General features: G+C 48.3%; 2 protein-coding genes across 3 annotated transcripts in view; both read left to right on the forward strand.

Annotated features, from left to right (window-relative positions):
* Positions 1-7,518, forward strand: part of Oscp1 (organic solute carrier partner 1) — a 29,883-nt gene extending 22,365 nt beyond the window's left edge. Inside the window, exons 6-11 of one of the 2 annotated variants that reach the window (XM_029476601.1) lie at positions 1,921-2,024; positions 2,632-2,760; positions 3,428-3,497; positions 5,146-5,285; positions 6,303-6,366; positions 6,924-7,518. In XM_029476601.1, the coding sequence (XP_029332461.1) occupies positions 1,921-2,024; positions 2,632-2,760; positions 3,428-3,497; positions 5,146-5,285; positions 6,303-6,366; positions 6,924-7,040 (624 nt within the window). In that variant the 3' untranslated portion in view covers positions 7,041-7,518. The remainder of the gene's footprint in view (positions 1-1,920; positions 2,025-2,631; positions 2,761-3,427; positions 3,498-5,145; positions 5,286-6,302; positions 6,367-6,923) is intronic. The other variant, XM_021160273.2, reaches the window with a different exon arrangement.
* Positions 7,519-9,533: 2,015 nt separating this feature from the next.
* Lsm10 (LSM10, U7 small nuclear RNA associated) overlaps positions 9,534-13,983 on the forward strand; it is an 8,127-nt gene continuing 3,677 nt past the window's right edge. Inside the window, exon 1 of the mRNA XM_021160772.2 lies at positions 9,534-9,776. The gene's annotated coding sequence lies outside the window, so the exon portion shown is untranslated. The remainder of the gene's footprint in view (positions 9,777-13,983) is intronic.

A 13,983-nucleotide genomic window follows, 5' to 3' on the forward strand; every position in this document is an offset into this window, starting at 1 on the left:
GAGTTCCAGGACAGCCAGGATTATACAGAGAAAACCCGTCCCAAAAAAAAAAAAAAAAAAAAAAAAAAAAGGAAATGCAGGAGTCAGAAATGCGCCTGCTGCTGGATGTGATCTGGTAGGCAGCAGGGCCACAAGGATTTCAAGGATGGTACGTGGTTGCTGAGGAGTCCAGGAGCGTGTCTTCACCACTGGGATGGAGAGTGGGCTCAGAGCAGATAAGGAAAGCAAGACATAGCAGTCAGCAGTGAGGAGAAGCAGGTGGGGTACAGAGAGCTCAGTACACTGGCACTCAAAGAGATAAAGGAAGGTGACTGATGGTGGCTCAGATTGGTGGCCTGGTAGTGGTGCTCACTGAAACTGCAGATTATGATGGACGAGGGAGGCAGGGCAAGGCAAAGGCAGACATTTTTCTGAGTGGGGCTAGTTAGAGGAGCATTCAGTGGGCCGACTTTTTCCTTTCTGCTAAACTCATATTCCTTCATCATAGAATCTGAAAGTGAAGAATTCCTTAAAGGTCATTTACCCACCTCTGACCAAGCCAGTTTACCCGTTCCCCTCAGAACATGACTTGTGCCTGCGCATCGCCACTGCGCATCGCCACTGCTGAAGTGTCACACCCAACACCTGCTTCCTCTAGCTCGAACAGCAGTCCAGCCCCCATGTTTCTCCTGACCTGTCATTGTTCTCTTCTGTGAGCCGCTGTCCTCAAGAATACTATGTGGAATGTCTTGCTTTGTAATGTATCTTAGTGATCTTTCTGTTGCTGTGGTAAAACACCACGACCAAGGCAACTTATAAAAGAAAGCCTTTAATTGGGCTTACTTATGGCAGAGTAAAGGAACAACTGGAAGCTCCCATCTTGATCCATGATCACAAGGTCCAGTGTGCGTGACTGAATGAACACTGGGAATCACACTAGTCTTTTGAAACCTCAAAGCTTCCCCCAAGGACACAGCTTCACCAACAAGGCCACACCTCCTCTAGCAAGACCACACCTCCTCTAGCAAGACCACACCTCCTCTAACAAGGCCACACCTCCTCTAGCAAGACCACACCTCCTCTAACAAGGCCACACCTCCTCTAGCAAGACCACACCTCCTCTAACAAGGCCACACCTCCTCTAGCAAGGCCACACCTCCTAAGTCCTTCCAAACAGTTCCTCCAACTGGGGACCAAATATTCAAACATGTGAGCCTAGGTGCATTCTCATTCAGACCACCACCATGTGGTGCTTTCACACGAATGCTTGTGCTCTGTGTCCAAATAGGCCCCCCTTTTTATTTTCTAGCTCTAGAGTGTGGACTCAGGGCTCAGGCATGTTCAGTAAGCCTCTAAACTAAGCTGTTGCCCCAGTCCTCCAAGTGGTCTAGCAAAGAGTATTAGCAACCATTTATTGAGCACATACTATGTGGAGACTCTGCCTGTTCCCCATCCTTGATGCCAGGGCCTTACACATGCTCAGTTGTGCTCTAGTGATGACTTGGCTTCCCAGTTCTTGTTTTTGTAAAAATTCCTCATCTTTAAAATAGGGAAACACTGTTTACTTGGAGAGTCAGGGATGGAGTTTGACAGTGATTCCATTGTATAGAGCTGAAGAAGTGGCTTAGCAGTCAGGAGCACCTAGTTTGGGTAGCTCAGCTCCAGGGACCCAGTGCCGCCTTCAGGCCTCCACAAGCACACACACACACACACATACACACACACACACACACAAAGTCATCATGTGGATGAAGCCACCCTAACTCTGCCAGTCTCTTGTGATATGTCCCTCTCTGTGGGTTGTGCACACACTGTGTTCCTGGTACCTGAACTTCACTAAGTAGCATTCACAAATACACTGCTTACTAGTTCATCCTCAGAAGATTTGTGTCCATGAAAATGTACCAGAAACATGACACCAAATATATATTTTTTTTCTAGGTGTCCACATTTCTAAAGGACAAAGTTCAGAACTCTAACGGTCGCTTTGTGTTGCCAGTGTCGGGGCCTGTTCCCTGGGGAACTGACGTTCCTGGAGTCATTAGGTAAGTCCTCTGTGATAACTGGCCAGCAGTATTTGAGGTGCTAAGAACACTGAGTCTGCCCACCCCACAGAGGTACCAGGAACACAGCATGTGCCCACCCCACAGACCGCAGCACCTCCGAGCCTCTCTCGGGCCCTGCTTATCTGTCCCTTCTGTAAGGCTCAGGTGTATGGAGGTCAAAGATCTAATCACCACTTTGCCACTTGACGGGAGGATACTGGGGCAAGCCAGCCAGTTCCCAGGTTCATTTCCTCATCAGTTAAGAGACCGCGTGAGAATACATGACCACACTCTGCTGTGCTTACATGGCTCTGCGACTGCCCAACAGACAAGACTGTCTTTATCTTTGTGGTTGTTAGCCTAGCCTTTAATGGCTGAGCCACCTCTCCAGCCCTGTCTTTATCTTTTGTTTGGTTGGTTTCAGGGGCACTGGGACCCATGGTCTTGCACATGCTGAGCAGGTGTGCAGAGCTTCACTTCCAACCTAGGGCCTTTCTCTCAAAAGAGGGACTAAATTCCTTTTGTCCTGCTGTGGGCAGATGATAAGTTGGCCTGGAGACTGCCCCAGCCTAGAGAAGACCCCATCATGTCACGCTGTGCATTTCAGAGTGTTCAGTGTCAAAGGCAAAGAGGTGAAGAAGATGGAATTCCGGCATGGCGGAGACTATGTTGCTGCCCAGAAGGAAGGTTCTTTTGAGCTTTATGGAGACCGAGTCTTGAAACTGGGAACTAACATGTAAGCAAACCCTCCACAGAATGAACTTGAGCACACAGAGGTCACTCCATTAAAAAAAAAAAAAGTTCTCTGAGAAATCCCCACTGACTCTACTGAGGATGTGACTCGACTAAGAGGGCGCTTGCCTAGCAGGCATGAAGCCCTGGGTTCCTAGCATTATCATTGTGCAAGCCTACACTCCCAGCATCAGGGATGTGGAGGCAGGAGGATGAACAGTTCATCAAGGTCTTCCTGGGCTTCATGGTGAGTTTGAGGCCAGCCTAGAGTACAAGAGAGCCTGCCGGGAGGAAACAAAACCTGCGGGCCACTGGAGTCATTTCCCCAGACAGAATGCACGTCCGAGCCGTGACGTGACGTGACATTCAAGCGCTAAGGCTCCCTGGCAAAAGATACAGAAGTTTAAGTAACGGTGGAGGAGAAGTAGCCAGTGTCCTTTGCTGCGGAGGGCCACACCGCCTCCCTGTGATGCTCTCTGTGTCCGCAGAGCTGTTCCTTCTGGGGCCTTTTCTCAGGGAAGAAGCAAACTGGGAGCTTCTTTTTCCCAACTCAGTTGTGTTCTGAGCTCACAGCATCTTTCTGGCTGCCTTTTACTATCTGAGAATAATAGCAATTAGGAGGGAGTCAGCGACCTGGCTGGGTCACAGCACTGTTTTCTGTTGGTTGCCAGGTACAGTGCGAGTCGTCCTGTGGAAACCCACATGTCTGCAACATCCAAGAACGCAGCCTCCAGGGCCCAGGTGAGCTGCTGCTCTCTCCCTCTCCTCCTTGATTCTTTCTCCACACAGCAGACTGCCCGGGGCGGGGCGGGGCGGGGCGGGGCGGGGCGGGGCTTTAGCTTTCAAAGCTAGTTAACTTTCCCCTCAGCCTTACATGTACCCAGATTTCTTTTTTTTTTTTTTTTTTTTTTTTTTTTTTGGTTTTTCGAGACAGGGTTTCTCTGTATAGCCCTGGCTGTCCTGGAACTCACTTTGTAGACCAGGCTGGCCTCGAACTCCTCCTGCCTCTGCCTCCCGAGTGCTGGGATTAAAGGTGTGCGCCACCACGCCGGGCTCTGTACCCAGATTTCTAACTGTGGCTTTTGCTCAGAGCTTTCCAGTGATCTGACTAATTAGGTAATGTGGGGACTGGTTCATTACAATTAAATAGGAGCCAAATACCAGGACATGGCAAATAGCTTTGTAACAGAGCCGAGAGGCCTGTGGCTGCTGGGTCCAACATGCATGCTGATGAAAATGTCAAAGCATCCCTTGTCAAAAGTGCTTCCTGGTCGACAGGACCTTCTACCTTCCTTTAAAATGAGGTTTTCATCCCTCTGAGTTCCATATGCACAAACTCTGGGACAAACCACGGACTGTTCAGTTATTGAGTGTTCATGGAACCGAGTCCCAAGGTGCTGGGTACCAGCTTGGCGTCGGTGTGGTCCCAACCCAAAGAGGCTTCTGGTTCCCTGGGAAGGACAATGGTAGAAACGAACAGCAAGATGGAAAGACATCGACAGTTTACACCAGAAGACCGTGCGCTCTGTCCTCTGGGGTGGGAGCAGGGGGCAAGGGAACACAATGGTTTTCAGGGGCAGCGGCATGGAAATAGGGCTCCAGAGTAAGCAAGACACCACATAGCAGGGGAGGAGAAGTGGGTGCCAGCCGTGGTGGTGGGATGAACACAGGCAGAACGAGGAAAACAGCATCCTTTCTGAAGAGGCAGCGAGTCTCCACATAGCTCCATCTTCGAACTCAGAAGTCCGCCTCTGCCTCTGTGCTGGGATTAAAGGCGTGTGCCACCACGCCCGGCTTTCATTTTGTTCTTTATGCAGTAGTCAGGGGACTTTGTTTCAAGCAAGACAGAAATAAGAGAGTGTGTTTTCAGTAACTGACAGCAGTGAACTGACAGTAGTGAAGAGTAGAGCCCAGATCCAGGTAAGAAGGTAAAGTCTAGAAAGGGTGGTGAGAGAGGAACGGCCTACTGTGTTGCTGGATGTCACCACCAGAGGGCAGTATGGTAGTTCCTCCAGAATGGTACCTCCTGAGCTGCAGGCCTGACAGGAGCTGCCTGGCAGAGGGAACTGGACCTGACTGAAGAGGAAGCAGGGCCCTTCTCTCCTCCCGAGGAGGAAGATAGTCTGAGAAGTGTGGTCCCTGGGGCATTCCACTAAGCTTCAGAGTTGAAAGTCTGTGGTTTGCTTCTTTGCTGGAGTCCCACTGCTGCTGAGCTTGCTTTATTATCCTGGCGAAGCTTGCTTTCTGTGCGTTAGTTGTACCCAGAAATAATTTAAACTGTTATTATTTTTGCTTTGTTGTATAATTCTTCCCTGTGTCTCTGGGGTCTTGGCAGGAAATGTGTTTGCCCTGTGTGGCTACAAATCACACCACACCGTTGTTTCTACAGGAAAACATTGTTCCAAACCCTCTTGCCAAAGAAGAGCTGAATTTCTTAGCCAGGCTAATGGGAGGGATGGAGATCAAGAAGCCAAGTGGCCCTGAACCAGGATTCCGACTGAATCTATTTACGACCGACGAGGAAGAGGAGTATGTTTTAAGCCTGCTTTTCTTTCTTTCTTCCTTTCTTTCTTTCTTTTCTCTTTTTTCCTTTTTTTTTTTTTTTTGGACAGGGTTTCATATAACCCAGATGGCCTCAAATTCACTATGTAGCTTTAAAGTCCTGATCCTCCTGCCTCTGCTTCCGAGGTGCTGGGATTACAGGTGTGTGCCTCCGCACTCCATTTATATGAGATCAAATCCAGGGCTTTTGTGTATGTTGGGTCTAGTACCCTACAAACCAAGACAGTTCCCCAGTCCTAAACCCATTCTTTAAAGATATATAATACATTCTTGTCCCCATGGCTTAGATCGAGTGTAAATACACTTATAAACCCCTACATGGGATAAGAACACAGACAGGACAACTGCAGACCAATACATACAAGCACAGATGTGAAAGTCACCAGTGACCAGAAATCCATGCTTCCCTGAATACAGACTCCCTGGGGCTTCCTGAAGTCACTCCCCCAAAAGCTCTAAAAGTTCTACTAAACAGGAAGCTAAACAAGAAGTGTTAGGAGATGACTGGACTAAGCTGGCAAGATGGCTCATCAGCTAAAGGCCCTAAGACCAAGACCTGCATTCCAGCTCCAGGGCAGAGGGAGAACTGACACTCACAGGTCATCCCCGACTCCCACGTGCCTGCCATGGCACGTGGGCACACACTCATGAACACACACAGATATAGAGTGTAGGACCCCCAGCTGTCCCCAAGTCATTTCAACTGCCGGGTCACAGATGTCTCAGTGGAGGCTGATTTGCACTCTGGATTGAAAGGGCCTCCATGTGACTTGGGCCTCAGAACTTGCTGAGAGAAGAGAGGGAGAGTGTTGGCAGAGAAGCAAACGCATGTGACTTTCTGAAATATAGGGATGGGGGAGGGGAAGGGGCAGAAGGAGACGCAGAGAAAACAGGTGACCATGTTCTCATGAGGTGGCTCACCGTACTAGGAAGAGGAACCCTGAACCGTGTAACCTTAGGCCTGTCTCTTCCTGCCTCCTGTAGACACGCAGCACTCTCCAGGCCGGAGGAGTTGTCCTATGAAGTCATCAGCATACAGGCTACACAGGTATGTGAGGGACCTCACGGGTTCTGGACCTATCCTCCTCAGCATCTTGGAAAACTTTGGCTCTCCAAGCATGGAGATGGCTCAGTGGTTAAGAGCACTGGCTGCCCTTGCAGGGCAGCAGTCTAATGCTCAGCACGCATATGGTGGCTCACAACCGTCTGGAACTGCAGTTCCCGGCGATCTGTGGGCACTAGACATACAGATGATGCACACACATACATGAAGATAAAACACTCATACACAGAAAATAAAAAGAAACCTTCTTGAAAATTGAGCAGTGGTGGTGCACGCCTTTACTTCTACCACTTGGGAGGCAGAAGCAGGCAGCTATTTGAGTTCAAGGCCAGCCTGATCTACAGAGCAAGTTCCAGAACAGCCAGGGATACACTGAGAAACCCTGTCTCAATAAACAATCAAACAAAGATCACCAAAGGCACCCTATTCTGTTCTTCCCAGAGCTGAACCCTTGATGGCGTGATCATTTAAGTACTTCCTGCCCCAGAAAGGACATGCCCCTGCAGACGTGTCCTTTTCTTCTCTCTCCACACTTCCCACAGGACCAGCAAAGGAATGAGGAGTTGGCCCGGATCATGGGTGAGTTTGAGATCACAGAGCAGCCGGAGCAGAACACCAGCAAGGGAGACGACTTGCTGGCCATGATGGACAGGTTATAGATGCAGATGGGCACGCCCTAGCCCTCCCTCAAGAGACTGCCTTAGACCACCCTGGACATGGATGGCTGGGGATCTCATGTGCCCCTGCTGGATTCCAACCGAGGCCTGCACCTTCTAGTCCATTTTTAAGTCAGAAAAAAACTGGGACGACCTCTTGGAGAGCATCCATTTCTGAAGCCACACACATTTGTGTATTTTCAGCAAAAGATATTCTTGCTCTTAACCCAGACCTTCCCCATTATTTTCAACTCAATGATGACTATGGGCGCCTCCTGGGCCATTTCCGGGTTTTCCACAGCATCTTTCCTGCAGGGACCAGCGTCCTATGCGTGCCTGTAAGGACAAAAGAGCAACACCTGAAAACACAGGCGGGGGTTCCGGGCCATTCTGGCTGCATAACAAGATAAATCTCTTAAAAAACCAAAAACAAGCCGGGCGTGGTGGCGCACGCCTTTAATCCCAGCACTCGGGAGGCAGAGGCAGGCGGATTTCTGAGTTCCAGGACAGCCTGGTCTACAAAGTGAGCTCCAGGACAGCCAGAGCTATAAAGAGAAACCCTGCCTCGAAAAACCAAAAAAAAAAAAAAAAAAAAAAAAAAAAAAAAACAAAAACAAAAACAAAACAAAACAAAAAAAAGTTTGGGGACTTGGGGAGGGGAGTAAATGCCCTAGCCATGTACACCTGGTGACAGAAATTTGATTCCTAGAACCTACATGTCAAAAACCTGCTTTGGGGACTAAAGAAATGGCTCAGTGGTTAAGAGCACTGGCTGTTCTATCAGAGGACCTGGGTTCAATTCCTGGCACCCACATGGTGGCTCACAACCATCTGTAATGGGTTCTTTTATTGTTGTCATTGTTTTGTTTGTTTTGTTTTTCAAGACAGGGTTTCTCTGTGTAGCCCAGGCTAGCCTCAAACACAGAGATCCACTGCTTCTGCCTCCCAAAGGGCTAGGATTAAGGCGTGCGCCGCCACAGCCCGGCTGTAATGGGTTCTGATGCTCTCCTCCGGCATTCAGGCATACATTCAGACAGTGGATTCATACATAAAATGCATAGATAAATACATGAATAAAGTGTTGTGGAAAAGTGATGTGGTGGCACACATCCATAATCTTAGCACTTCTACTGCAAGATGGGAAGCGGAGACAGGAAAACTGTCTGGAACCTTGCAGGCCAGCTCACCTGAGGTTTGTAGTATAGCCTCAGAAACCAGAGACTCAGGAAACAACTCAAGATCAGCCTAAGCTTTATGAGACCCTCGCTCTCAAAAAACAAACAAACAAAGAAAAAGAAAGGAACCCCGGGATGGGGCTGTGGCTCAGTGAACAGTGTCCAACAGAGGAATGAAGACCCAAGTTCAGGTCCCAGAACATACATGAAGCCAGATGCTATGGCACATGTTTGTAACCTCAGGATCCCACAGGGAGATTTGAAACAGATAAGAGAATCCCTGGAAGCTCCCAGGCCAGCTAGCCAGGCATTCACACCAGCAAACCAGAGATCCTGTCTCAAGGTGGACAAAAGAACACCTTCCACATATGTGCTATGGCACACACGTATCCACACTTACTACACACACACACACACACACACACACACACACACACACACACGAGAGAGAGAGAGAGAGAGATTCAAAGATTAAATTTAATCTAAGAAAAATTAGTAAAAAATTCTGAGGAGTGTTCTGTTCAGCTTGCTTTACAGGTAAGTTTGAAATCAGAGTAAAGGGCAGTCACTTCAGTGTGTAACTAGTGTCAACTTGACGCTAGCTTGAGTCACTTAGAGAGACCAGAGCCTCAGTTGAGAAAGTGCCTCCTTAAGATCAGGCTGTAGGCAAGCCTGTAGGGCATTTTCTTAATTAGTGATTGATGGGGAGGGCCCAGCCCATTGTGGGTGGAGCCAACCCTGGGCTGGTGGTCCTGGGTTTTATGAGCAGGACAGTAAGCAGCACCCCACCACAGCCTCTGCATCAGCTTCTGCCTCCAGGTTCTCTGGCTCTGTTTGAGTTCCTGTCCTTTGATGATGAACAGTGACAATAAGCCAAATGAACCCTTTCCTCCCCAACTTGTTTCAGTCATGGTGTTTCCTCACAGTAGAAACCCTAAGACAGTTTGTCATGGCTCAGTTTAGAAGGCCTCCAACCCCCTCCCCTAACACATTGGGCGTTGTCACCTCCGAGAGACAGGGTAAGCCAGGCAAGGACAAGACAGGCTGGAGAGGCCCCGGGAGAGCACCTGGGGGTCAGATGTTTGTTCTTCCAAGCATGTTCTCCTCCGAGTCTACCTTTATCACCAAAGGCATCCGTTTGCTGTTACATCTGTATCCTGTAGCATCAAACACCAGGCAGAGCCTTAGGCTGGGTGCCTAGGAGGTGTATGTGTTGTGCCTCCCCCAGGGACTCACATGAACTGCCTCAGGTCAGGGCTGCCTGAGATAGTTCAGAAAAGGCCAGGAGGCCTGTCCTACATGCTCCCTCCTGGGACCAATAACCTGTGTACCCTCAGGGCCAGCCAACTGTCAGAGGTCAGAGTCCATTCCTATGAGAAGAATATCTGAATGGCACAGGTGGCAGAGAACCACAACTGATCAAGGCCACTGTGTGAAACGGGGTCAGCTTGAAGGACCACTGAGGTCACACCCCGAAGGAAGTATGAAGATATGGTTTTGGAATGCAAGATCAGGGAACCTGCCCTTTGGCCCTTGACACAAGGCACAGTTTCGATCCTGAAAGGTAAGTCATCAGATAAATTCGCTATCTCTCACCCAGCGAAGAAATCCCTTAACCACTAGGTATGTCCAACCTTTTGAAATTGCCACAAAGTTCAACAACTGCACAATTGAGGGTTGTTTGGTTTTTTTTTTTTNTTTTTTTTTTAAATCATGATTTAGCTGGGCGGAGGGCCATACACCTTTAATCCCAGTACTCAGGATGCAGAGGCCATGAGGCCTGAGGCCTGAGGATCTCTGAGTTCGAGGCCAACCTGGTCTACTGAGTGAGTTCTAGAATAGCCAGGGCCACACAGAGAAACCCTGTCTTGAAAATAAATAAATAAATAAATAAATCCAACAACACGTCCCCCACCCCCACCCCCACCGAACCAGAACAACAAAAAATATGTTCTTGTTTGTTTTGAGGCAATTCATTAAGACAGGAAATGGGGCATACTCAGGACCTCTGGAAGAGCAATCAGTGCTCTTAACCACTGAGCCATCTCTCTAGCCCCTTGCTTTTGTTTTTGTGTTTGTTTGTTTGTTTGTTTTTGTTTTTGTTTTTTTTTTTGAGACAGGGTCTCACTATGTAGCTCTGACTGTCCTGGTACTTACTATGTGACCATGCTGGCCTGGAACTCACAGTGATCGGCCTGCTTCTGCCTCTCAAGTACTAGGAATAAAGGTGTGTGCTACCGAGAGCAGCTACATTTACAACTCTGTGTTGGGCTGCATTTATGGCTATTCTGAGTCACAAGTATCCCAAGGGCTGCAGGCTAGACCCACCTGTTTCTGCTGGAGAAGAAACTTCAACTGCCTTAAATTGCCTGCTACAAATATACCACGTGAACTCTGTTTAGCCTCCAAGCTATCTGGGCCACAGCTGGGGACTGACTGGGGAAAGGGAGGGGAGGGGAAGGTTCTGTGATGCTCCATACTGTCACAGACGTAGACTTCACTGTCATCTGGGACTGGATCTAGGAGATGGGCCACCCTTGCCCAGAAACCACGGCCTCCTCCCTCCACTTGCCCTGCAGAGATGCGAACTATCTGAAACATACCTGTCCTCCTCTGTAAATAAACAAGGAGATACACATCTGTGCTGATGAAGCAATCTCTGAGTTTCATGCTTCTAGGCCTGCACAAATATTGAGAAAAACAAGTTTATTTGCATGGGAGTCAGGAAGGGAATAATAAAAAAGAAAATAGCAGCCAGTGTGTGACTCGGTGATCTATCAAAGTGTATGAGTAGGTGATCTGTCAAAGTGCGTGAATCCCCAGGCTCTGCTCTTAAACCTGTGGAAAGAAACAAACAGCCGGGCGTGGTGGCGCACGCCTTTAATCCCAGCACTTGGGAGGCAGAGGCAGGCGGATTTCTGAGTTCGAGGCCAGCCTGGTCTACAAAGTGAGTTCCAGGACAGCCAGGGCTACACAGAGAAACCCTGTCTCGAAAAACCAAAAAAAAAAAAAAAGAAAACAAACAAACAAAAAAACTATCTAAAATTTTGACTAAGTAATATCTGAGTTTCCATTTAGAATCAAACCAAAGGGTTTGTAATATAGTTTAGCAGGTAAAGGTGACACACACATACACACATACAGGACCTAAATTGAATCTATAGAACGTATGTAAAAGTGGAAGGAGATAACCCACTCCACAAAGTTATCCTCTGCCTTCTACACGTGCATATAAATAAATAAAGACACAGGGGTCTCACACAATGCCCAGCATGGTTGGAACTGGGATGCTGTGCTCTGGTCCCATCTCTGCCTCAAATTCACCGTATTATCAACTACCCACATCAAGCACCGGTACCCTTGATTGTAAGAGACAGGGAGACCCAGCTGGGCCAAGTGAATGCGCTAAATCTCTGGGTTCCAGGCATTGCCCCAGGCAAGACACAGGGAGCTAGGGTGTCTTCCCCACAGCCCTGTGCCCTGCTTCTCCTGTCCTTCCAGGTCTTTTATGACCATGGCCTCCTCTCAATTAAACTACACAGGCTGAAGAGAGGACTCAGTAGTTTAAGAGTATCGGCTGCTTCCAGAGTATCCAGGTTCGATTCCCAGAACCTACATGTTGCTTTACAACTGTTTGTAACATCTGTAACTCCAGAGTCATCAGGGCTTGCTTCTGGCTTTCACAGGCACCAGGCACACAGACAAACAAACATGTAGGCAAAATACCTATGTACATTAAATAAAAAATAAGTAAATAAAACTGCTCATCTCTTATTTTTAGAGTTAGAGGCACTAGAGGTAAATAAGGAAACAACAAACAAGCACTTTCAATAGGTGCTCAAAGAGTGCTGAAATAAGAGCCGGGCGTGGTGGCGCACGCCCTTAATCCCAGCACTTGGGAGGCAGAGGCAGGTGGATTTCTGAGTTCAAGGCCAACCTGGTCTACAAAGTGAGTTCCAGGACAGCCAGGGCTATACAGAGAAACCCTGTCCCGAAAAGGTGAAATCGGGAGGGTCAGAAATTCAAGACTAGGCTCTAGAGAGATGGCTCGACTTGTAAGAGAACATCCTCCTCTTGCAAGAGACCAGTTCCCAGTACCCATGTCAGACAGCTCACAATCACCTCTAACTCCAGCTCTAAGGGACCCGACACCCTCTTCTGGCCTCCAAGGGCACCTGCACTTAAATGTGCAGCCCCCTGCCCCTCCCCCAGCACACACGTTTTTTAAGATGGGGGTACTGGGAGCAGAGCCTTATTTTCTTACCCTGCATGGCCTGGAACTCAGACAACTATTTCTTCACCTGTTCTTCATGCAACTGTGGTTTGCAGCATGACAAATCACTAAAAACGAAAGGGACAGCAGGCAGGGTATAGGGACAGGGACGCAGATCTATAATGCCAGGACTTGGGGTCAGAAACAGAAGGATCTAGAACTTAGAGACAGCCTGGGTTACATGAGACCCTGTCTCAAAAGAGAAATGGCAGGGAGCAGGGTAGCAAGGGTTGGGGCAAGACAGTTCAGCACCGGATGCTCTCCCAGACGACAGAGGTTTGGTTCCCAGCATCCACAAAGTGGCTTATAACCATCTGTAACTCCAGTTTCAGGGGACCTGACACCTCTGGCCTCCTCAGGTACTCTACAAGCATGGTGCACTACACTTGCTCAGGTACACACACACACAAACACACACACACTTAAAGGAATTAATATAAAAGGGGGTTAAGAGGGGGAAGGAGGTACAAATGGGAAGGAGAAAAGAGCTTTGTGATTACTGAAGGTACCCAACTTAAGGAGTAAAAAATCAGGGCAGCAAGCACAAAAATGAGAGAATCTACTTTTGGTAAGGTCTAGGTGAATGTGTCTCCTAGTGACCACTGAGTACCAGTAAGACATGAAGATATGCCACAGAGATACCTAGAGAAAGGGCAATGTGAGATGTGTGCCAGGCATGGGACAAAGTGGCAGAGCAGGCTACAGGCAGGCAGGCACTATGGCCAGGGAAACCTGGTGAAGTTCTGACACCAAAGGTGACTCAGCTTAACGGTCGGTCTACTCCCAGGAAGTTTGGGACAGACAACACTGACCTAGATTCTGATGAAAATAGTTGTCTGTGGTTAGTTGTTGTTGTTGTTTTGTTTTGTTTTTAAACTGAAACTTGGAATCCAAACTGGTTGAAATCACTAGTCCTTCCCCTGGGCCTGTGCAAGTGTCTAGTGGGTGACCTTTGGATTAGGACCAAACTCCACACTTAAAACAAGAAAACTCGCCGGGCAGGGTGGCGCATGTCTGTAATCCCAGCACTTGGGAGGCAGAGGCAGGCAGATTTCTGAGTTTGAGGCCAGCCTGGTCTACAGAGTGAGTTCCAGGACAACCAGGGCTATACAGAGAAACCTTGTCTTGAAAAACCAAAACCCAACCAACCAACCAAACAAAAAACTCATTATTTTGGTGATTGGCTTAACAAACAGTGAGCAAAGCAGGCTTTAGTAACAATCTGATCAGATAGAAGTAGGACCTATGTACAGAGTCTCAGTATTTGGAAGGCAGAAGACAGAGGATCAGGCTCAAGGTCCTTCAGGGCATAGTGAATTCAAAACAGAATGGGCTACAGGAGACCCAACTACAAAACAAAAAATTAAACATTCACATTTTAAAAAGTGTTATACCGGGCATGTCACGCCTTTAATCCCAGCACTTGGGAGGCAGAGGCAGGCGGATTTCTGAGTTCAAGGCCAGCCTGGTCTACAAAGTGAGTTCCAGGACAGCCAGG

This window comes from Mus caroli, chromosome 4 (assembly GCF_900094665.2).
Source record: "Mus caroli chromosome 4, CAROLI_EIJ_v1.1, whole genome shotgun sequence".
NCBI classification, from domain to species: Eukaryota; Metazoa; Chordata; class Mammalia; order Rodentia; family Muridae; genus Mus; species Mus caroli.